General features: G+C 57.1%; 1 protein-coding gene across 2 annotated transcripts; it reads right to left on the bottom strand.

Moving 5' to 3' along the window:
* Positions 1 to 200: 200 nt before the first annotated feature.
* Positions 201 to 7,618, bottom strand: KEAP1 (kelch like ECH associated protein 1). Of its 2 annotated transcripts, XM_060145193.1 has the most exons (6): positions 7,511 to 7,618; positions 5,152 to 5,837; positions 3,052 to 3,737; positions 1,560 to 1,765; positions 1,105 to 1,281; positions 201 to 936 (listed from the first exon to the last, which is right to left on the bottom strand). In XM_060145193.1, the coding sequence occupies exons 2-6, from the start codon at positions 5,788 to 5,790 to the stop codon at positions 770 to 772; spliced, it is 1,875 nt and encodes a 624-aa protein (XP_060001176.1). In that variant the 5' UTR covers positions 5,791 to 5,837; positions 7,511 to 7,618; the 3' UTR covers positions 201 to 769. The 2 variants fall into 2 exon arrangements, with proteins under 2 accessions (XP_060001176.1, XP_060001177.1); XM_060145194.1 differs by lacking the exon at positions 7,511 to 7,618 and having other exon boundaries at positions 5,152 to 7,482.
* Positions 7,619 to 8,720: the final 1,102 nt, after the last annotated feature.

Genomic DNA, 8,720 nt, shown 5'->3' with positions numbered 1-8,720 from the left:
CAAAGCAGCTAAAAGTGACAGACAAAGTGAGCCCTGTGTGGCTTGCCCATGGGGAGAAAGATAACCTACGTATCAAAATTCAATGGGCCGAGATAACAAACTGGTTTCAAATCCAAGCCCTAACTCGAAGACTTGAGTGCATTTCAGGAGAAGAGTCCTTTCCGTCCCACTGGCTCAAGACCTCCAGCTGAGAGCCCGGGTGGAAGACACTAGTTAGTTTGTTCTTTATTTTCAATGGAAAGTTACAGGGTTACTTATCAACAAAATGACTGTCCAGGGCAGTGATACCCAATGGTTTCTATGTACAGGCCCATCCCCGGGGTCCACACCTCTGGAGGGGCCTCAGCCCCTGAGGCCTCAGTTGGCTCGTTCCCAGGCCTCCAAGAACCAATCACGAAGATGCAGGGAACAAAAACCAGCCTGTCCTCGGCACCTGCTTTCATCCCAAGGGGAGGTGGTGGCTGCTGGTGTGGGACCCAGGCCTGGTCTCGGGGTAGCAGGTGTAGGGGCCTCTCCCCGGGGGGCCTGCCCTTCCCGTACCCACCTCCCGGGCAGGCTCTCTTGGACATTCCTGGGACTACTCTGATGGGCTCATGGGTTCCCATTCTGGCCTTTTCTTTCGAGTTGTCATTTTAACACTGAGGCATCCCAGCCTCCCATCCTGGAGGACAAGCATTTGCTCTGTAGCCTTTTCTTTTGTCCCTGTTTTTGTACAAAGACGACAGTACTCTGGATTGGAACATTTTTTTGCCCAAGAAACAAAAGTGGCTCAACAGGTACAGTTCTGCTGGTCAATCTGCTTCCGGCAGGGTTCCATGGTGACAGCGACGCCAACTCCACTCCGGCCAGATGTCATGCAGGTCACCTCGCTCCAGGTGTCCGTGTCTGGGTCGTAACACTCCACGCTGTCCAAGAACGTGTGACCGTCGTAGCCTCCTGCAGGGAGAGCAGAAGGGATGGTTGCTCCCTCCGAGGGCGGGGGAAAAAGAGGAGAAGAAACCACAAGATGCCTTCCTGCCAGGAAAGATGGGGTTAGGTAGGCTGCCCCTAAAAGATGGGGTTAGGTAGGCTTCTCCACCCAGGCCCCCACCCCCAGGGCCTCACCGAGAACATAGATTCTTCCCTGGTGCACAGTAATTCCCAGAGCGCTTCGCCGATGCTTCATGGGGGCTACGAAAGTCCACGTTTCTGTCTCCACGTCGTAGCGTTCCACGCTGTTCAGCTGGTCCTGACCATCGTAGCCCCCCGCAGCATAGATGCAGTTGTGCAGGACGCAGACTCCTAAGTGGTACCACACAGAGAGGGTGACTCCGGGGCCTGGCCTTGCGGGCCTCAGCCACCACCTTCTTGGGCGGGGGGACCCTCCCCTCCCCCTTCTCCCCTCTCCCGAGTGACCCTTTAGAAACAAAGCCGGGAGAGAAGAGCATGGACTCTATCAGAATCTAGCTCTCCCGTGTGTGCCACGGGGTTTAAGGCTGAAACAGGAGGCCTGGCCGAGTTTCACGCCCAGGGGTGGGAAGGTGTTCCTCTTCTCTCCCCTCCCCGCAGCCCCTGCGCACCTGCCCCACTTCGGATGGTGTTCATGGGTGTGATCATTCGCCACTCGTTTCTCTCTGGGTAGTAACACTCGGCTGAGTTAAGGCGGTTCGTCCCGTCAAAGCCCCCGACCGCGTAGAGTAGACGGTTGAGGACAGCCACTCCCACCCCGATCCTTCGTGTCAGCATTGGGGCCACCAAGTGCCACTCATCCCGCTCTGGCTCATACCTGCAACGACATAATAACAATGACAGCAGCAACCACAGCTGACCTGGAACACTAACCCCCACCAATATTCTGCTATGGCTTTAGGCACTTGAACTCTTTAATTCTCACAAGGATTCCCCAAAACACAAGTTATCAGTAGATCCATTTTCCAGATCAGGAAACTGAGGTTCACAGCCACCATCTGCTCAAGGTCACATGCACATGTGTTGGACCCCAATGGCTCCATCGTACCACTGCCTGTGTTGAGTGTTATGTGTATTATCTCACCAAAGCCCCACACAGCCTAGTGGGGAAAGGAGTCCTCGCTATTGTCCCCCACCTCACAGATGACAAGACAGAGGCACAGGGAGGTGAGATGGCATACTCAGGGTCACCCAGGAAGTGGCAGACCTGGGGTTTGATCCAGCTCTCTTGGACACCAGAACCCCAGTCCGAACAACTAGGCTACCCCCTGGCATGGTTCTTCTCAAAGTATGATGCTCAAAGACGGAGTAACCATATGTCCCAGTTGGCCCAGGCACTTCCAGTTCAGGCCTGTGCTCCTGGAATAATTCATAGGGCCCCTTTTCTTCTCGAAAGTGGCCTGTTGAGGGCGATGCATCATCTCATCATCCTATTCACAGACCGTGTACATTAGAAGCCTCTGGGGTGTTTGTTTAAAATTCCTACTCCCCAGCCTCACTCCAAACCCACCAATGCCAGATCTCCAGCATCCCCTGTCGTGGGCCGGGGAGTTTGTTTTAACAAGTTCCAGGTGAGAACTGTATTCTGGCTCACACCTCTGGAAAACAAGAAGGCAGAGGACGAGGCTATAGGAGAGTCAAAAGCCCAAAATACTTGGCCTCTAAACACAGGGTCACCACGCACAGTTGTGCAGACTGTGTACTGCACAAGGGCACCACATCTGAGGGGGGACCTACCATGTAGCAGGCCTCATACATATGTTTATTACAACAATTTGTGGACAGATGGCAGTGAGGTGTCACGTTTTAACAAAATTAGCATATTACAACAATTTCAAACTGATGGAACTTTTTCCAAAGCTGCATAAAGTTGCTGTGTGCATTTGTGGTGGCCCTGTAAACAGTTACCAGGCCCAGACCCAGCATCCAAGGTCACGACCATAAATCTCCCAGGAGTTTAGCTTCACCTTGAGGCTTCCACTCCCTGAAGGCAAGGCACAGAGAAAAGCACTCAACAACAGGGGGAACCCCCAGATCCCGATGGCTTGGGACCCGTCAGCAGTGGAACCCTTGGAGCCCACCCCTCCAGACGCCGCCACTCACCTCTCCACACTGTTGTGGTGGATACAGCCATGGGAGCCGCCGACAGCATATATGTGCCCATCGATGACCCCAACCCCGATTCGGTTTCGAGGTACGCTCATGGAGGCGCAGGGTGACCACTGGTTGGTCATGGGGTTGTAGCAGTCCAGGGCGCTGGAGTCGGTGTTGCCATCGGGGGAGTTGTTCCGACCACCCACGGCATACAGCAGCCCACCTACCACACAGCCCGCCAGCCCGCTCCTTGGCACCTGCAGGTCCGCCAACCGGAGCCAGGTGCCGTCGCTGGGGTTGTAGGCCTCCAAGTAGCTGAGTGACTGGCGGAAGTAACCGCCGGCCGTGTAGATGAGCCGGCCCACCTTGGGCGCCCGGCAGGGCATCACCTGTGTGGGCTTGTGCAGGGTGAGCTCCTGGAAGATCTTCACCAGGTAGTCCTTGCAGCGGGAGTCCGACTGCAGGATCTCGCACTTCTGCAGCTGCATCTGCAGGAAGTGGGGTGTGAGCGAGTGGCAGCGCACAGCCCGCAGCAGCGCCTGCACGTAGAAGCGCCGCTGCTCGCAGTCGTACTTGACCCAGTTGATACAGGCGTGGAAGACCTCAGACTCGCAGCGCACGTTCAGATCGTCCCGGCTGATGAGGGTCACCAGCTGGCAGTGGGACAGGTTGAAGAACTCCTCTTGCTTGGCCACCTGCAGAGGGCATTTGTGTGACGGGCTGACTTACATTTCTCTCTCCACCTCCCCCCCACCCCAGCCCGCCCTTCAACAGTGCTATGACCTTGGACAAGTCACTCAACCTGCCTCTGACGACCTCAGCTTCCTCAGGTGTGAAATGGGGATTTGAATAGTGTGAACCTCACAGTGTGTGAGGATCAAATGAGTTACATTACGTGAGCCAAGCGTGTAGTACACAAGTACTCAGGTAAATGGGCAAGGACACGATGTACCGTGTACGTTTTTGTATGATTTTGTATTTGAACGTTACCCTTTTCTTTTAAGGAAATTACCTTTCAAAATAGCAGACCGACTACAAAGGCAATAGCAATAGAATATTCTAGAAAGAAAAAAAAGTTCAGGCTCGAAGAAAACAGCCTGAGTTGCAATTTCGGCCTACTACTTTCTAACTGTGTGACTTTGGGCAAAGATCTGAAACATTCCAGGTCTTGGTTTTCTTCCTCTATAAAAAGGGGATTAAATTAGTAGCTATCTCATAGCAGGGCTACTCCTGGGGTAAATATTTCTTGCCAGGCACTGGTCTATATAAATAATTTCAGTCACCCCACATAAGCGGGTTCCCAATTTTCTGGTACCCCCAAGCCCATGCAATCCCTTGAAACCAATGCTGTGCAGGTCAGTGGGAGAGCCTTGCTCTTGGACCACCTTCCTGGAAGCCACAGGCCTGAGGACTAATGCCAGAGCTTCTTGGAGCATCTGGACAACCCCCAAGGTGGTAGAGAAGAAGAGGAGTGGGGATCAGGGTAGTGTCCACCCCAGCTGGTCCCAGCCACTGGAGGATGACTTTGAAAACTTCCAAGAAGGCACTCCAAAGCATACCTCCTCCTAGGAGAGCTGGGAAGATTCAGTGATTTAAAGGATGAAAATCACTTAGAACAGGGGCTGGCCCACAGCAAGTGCTAAACAAGCACTTATTTTCTCTATTCACAACTTCCTCCACTTAAAAACGAAAACGAAACAAAGAATAGTGCAAGGACAACACTCCGTGGACCAAAGAAAACATGTGTAAGGGTCATACTTGCAGTCAACAGCATGCCATAGGTGTTCAATATATAATGGAGGACTGACTGAAAGGTCAGGCCCTGCTCAGCAAACCAGGATGGAACTGCCAACATATTCACTGCACCCTATCCCCACCTTTGACCCCAGAGAGACCAGGGGGCCCAGAAACCCGTGAAGGCCTCACTTTCCTCGCTGTTTCCGAGTTGCCCCAGATATGTAGACTAGGAAACCAGAACCCCATGTTTCTCCAGCTCCTTGCCTTGACCCTTCACATCTTAAGGGGAGACAGTGATGACCACCTGTCTGTTCCCTGGTCCTTCTGATGCTGCTCCCAAGCCCTGGCTCCACGTCCCCTCCCCTTGCTCACCTCCCCGAAGTGCATGTAGATGTACTCTCGGGCACGCTGGTGCAGCTCAGTACAGCCGATCTGCTCGGCGAAGTTGGCGATGCCAATGGCGTTGCTGGGATCCAGCTGCTGCACCAGGAAGTCGCTGCAGGCGCGGACCACGCTGTCAATCTGGTACATGACGGCACCGTTCATGACATGGAGCACACACTTCTCACCCATGGAGATGGAGGCCGTGTAGGCGAACTCAATGAGGCGCTCCATGACCTTGGGGTGGATGCCCTCAATGGACACCACCTCCATGCCCTGCTCCCGCAGCCCATTGGTGAACATGGCCTTGAAGACGGGGCTGGATGAGGCCAGCACCACCTTGTGGGCCATGAACTGGGCGGCTGGTGCGTCCTGGTACTTGACCTGCAGTGTGACATCACACAGCTGCTGGCTGAGCCGCAGTTCGTTCATGATGCCGAAGGCCTGCTTGGTGTGATCCTCCAGGGTGTAGCTAAAGGTGCGGTTGCCGTGCTGGGAGGGCGTCACCTCGGCCTTGCACTCGGTGGAGGCGTACATCACCGTGTCCCCTGCCCCCTCAGGGCGCTGTGACCTCAGGGGTAGGAATTGGGTGTGGGCCCCAGCCCCACTAGGCCCGGGTTCCAGCTGCATGGGGTTCCAGGTGACAAGGGACAACACCACCACTGGCACTCAGGGGCCTGGAGGAGGGAGAGCACAGGGCTGGGGGGAGGGCCTGGGGCCAGGCCTTCTTTTCTAAGATAAAGTAACTCCTAGACCAGTTTTCCTTCCTAAGCACAGGTGAAGCAGTGTGCATTTGCACTCCCTAACTGCCCCATGGCCTCACCAGCCCGAGGGTCCAGCCTAAATCATAGGTCAGATGGTGTCCCTCCCCTGCTCAGAATCCCCCTACAACTCCCTGTGGCATGAAGAATAAAACCAAATTCTTCAATGGCTTGCAAAGTCCTTCACAGTCAGCTCCTGTCCACCTCTTCCCTTTGCTCATTCTGTTCCAGCTCTCTGGTGGCCCCTCCCTTCCTAGGACATGTCCAACTCATTCCTTCATTCACCTCACCAACATTTATTGAGCACCTACTGTGTGCCAGGCACTGTTCTAGGCACCGGGGACACAGCAGTGACCAAGACAGAAATGCACTGTGCCCCGCTGGTGCTGACACTGGGGAGGGAAGGGCCATAAGTAAAATAAGCAAGACTGGAGCAGAAACTGGGGTTATGAAGAAAATGACAACAGCATTGGGACAGTGTCATATGGGGGCAGTTTTTTTTAAATCAGGTAGTCCAGGCCTCTGCTGGAGCTGAGACCAGAAGGGTGAACGTATGAAGAAGCTGGGGGTGGGAGTTAGTTTTCCAGGCAGAGGGAACAGCAAGTGCAAAGGCTCAGAGGCAGAATGATGAGAGACAATCTAGAGAATCAGGGAGGAGTGTAATGAGAGAGACTGACTAGTGAAGGGAGGCTTTCGGTGAACCCTGTGGAGTCTGGAGGGCCAGGGCATGAGTTATGTTTTGAAAAGTCCTGTGGGGAGTGGCGTGGGGAGGGGGGTCTGCAAGAGGCTCCCTGGGTTCTTCATCTTATCTTTCTCTGGGCTCGACTCAGAGTCACCTCCTCCCTGTTTTATTTCCATCACAGCACTTGTCAAGAATGGAAAGGAGCTCCTTTGCTTGCTTGTTGAAGGATGGCCTGTTCCTCTGGCCCTGAGCCCCAGGCTTCAGAGAGCAGGTAGACCTGTGTAGGTCAGGGTTATGCCCACCCTCTCATGTGCCTCCCCTGCATCCTGCCTGGGGCCTGGCACCCCGCAGAGGTCAGTAAGCTGTGGCTGGCTGACTGCCCACTCCACTGTCCCTGCCAGAGCACCCTCCTCCACCGGGCCCTGGATGCCGCTTGGCCGCCTCTCCCCAGCCGAGACCCAGGCCTGCCTCTCGGTCTTTGGCCAATAGGTCAACGGTGCCCCCTGGGCACCGGGCACTTCCCCCCAAGAAGCGGTAAGTGGGGGACTGCGCATGTCCCGCCTGAGCCGCCAAGGCCTGGAGAAGGGAGGAAGTGACCCCGCCGCGGCCTCTCCACTGCCAGCCCCAGGGCGCAAACCAAGCCCCCCAACGCCCCGGGGTCCCCGGGCCTCCGTCCGAGCGGCGCTCCCTGGGCCTCTCGCTCGGCTTGCGTCGCTCCCGGGCCACCCCGCGAGTCGCGCCGTCCAACAAAAGGATAGGACTCGAGCCGCGCCCTCCTGGCCCTCCGCGGAGCCGCGGGAACCCCGAGACCGGTCCCGCATCTCCCGGTTCTCTGGCCCCCGGGCACGGCCGCAGGGCGCTCACGGCCCGTGGCGCCCTCAGCCCGGGCGCTGGCCGCCCCACTCACCCCGCCATGGCCGCGCTCGGGCTCCGCCTCCGTCGCCCAGGCCCGGGCGCCTCCATCGCAGTGCGCAGGGGGGAGGCGCAGAACGCGCGCAGGTCACCATGACTAAGCAGAGCCGGGCGCCGGCCGTGTCAGAATAAAAGTCCCCGCGGCCCCAGGCCTCCCGCGGCAGGGCCGCTCCCCCCTCACCCGTCCACGCTAGATGTCGCCCTGTTGCGCAGCCCCAGCGCGGCGACCACAGCGCCGGTCATTGCGGCGGGGCCGAGGACCGCAGCGCACCCAGCCGCGTGGTCGGAGCCGCGGAGAATGAGCCCCAGGTTCGAGGCCCAGCGCTTCCCCGCACCAGGGATCAGTGGACACCCCACGCCGCCGCTGCCGCCGCCGGCGCGCTCACCTGCGTCTCTGCGTAGCCTCCGCTGCTCTCGAGGAGGGGTGGGGATGCCAGGGGCGCGGCGGTGGCTCCGGGTACGGTGGTGCCACCCGCGCACCGAGCTTCCGGGAAGCCCGAGGGGCCGTGGCCCGGTCGGGCGAGGCTCCAGCCTAACCTTCACTGTCAGGGTCCCGCGGGAGCTTCCGCCGTCTGGGGGGCCTCGGCTTTGGGGCGGCGGGGCCTGCGGGATTGCGGCCGTCGAATGGGGGGCAGCCTCGGGACGCCCGGGAAGGAGGCAGGGAGAGGGCGCCGCGGGGAAGGAGTCGCGATTCCCCGCCCTTCCCGCAGGTGCCCAGCGCCCATGAGCGAGGAATGGGGCGTCGGGCGAGGGCGCATGGCCAAGCCCACCCGGCCCGTCCCTCCTTCGCAGCCCCTTCCATCCGCCGGGTTTCGTCGTGTCAGGGCAGGTCTGCTCTCCACGACCTGTTCTCCCTTTAACTCCACACAGTGCAGGCCTCACATTAAGGCGGCTGCAGGATCCAGCCAGAATTGTCTACCTACTTGGATTTGCATTGTCTTTATTTTTTATCTCCAGTCTGGAGGCGTGTGGAGCTCGCGGGCGGGCATTCGAACAACTGCTTTGCCACTCTCTAGCTCTGTGCTGGTGGGCCCATAATTTAACCTCTCCATGCTTCAGTTTCCTCCCTGTAAAATGTTAATACCTGCTAGGTTATCGGGAGAACTAAAGGAGAACGCTAGGGCCCAATAAATATGGATTGTTATTTTTCGTGGCAAGTGATACTGATTTGCCATTTATGCTGTTTGTGATATAAAGTTAGTTTT

The sequence above is a fragment of the Lagenorhynchus albirostris genome, chromosome 3, assembly GCF_949774975.1.
Source record: "Lagenorhynchus albirostris chromosome 3, mLagAlb1.1, whole genome shotgun sequence".
Taxonomy (NCBI): domain Eukaryota; kingdom Metazoa; phylum Chordata; class Mammalia; order Artiodactyla; family Delphinidae; genus Lagenorhynchus; species Lagenorhynchus albirostris.
This window is presented reverse-complemented; position numbering and strand designations above follow the sequence as displayed.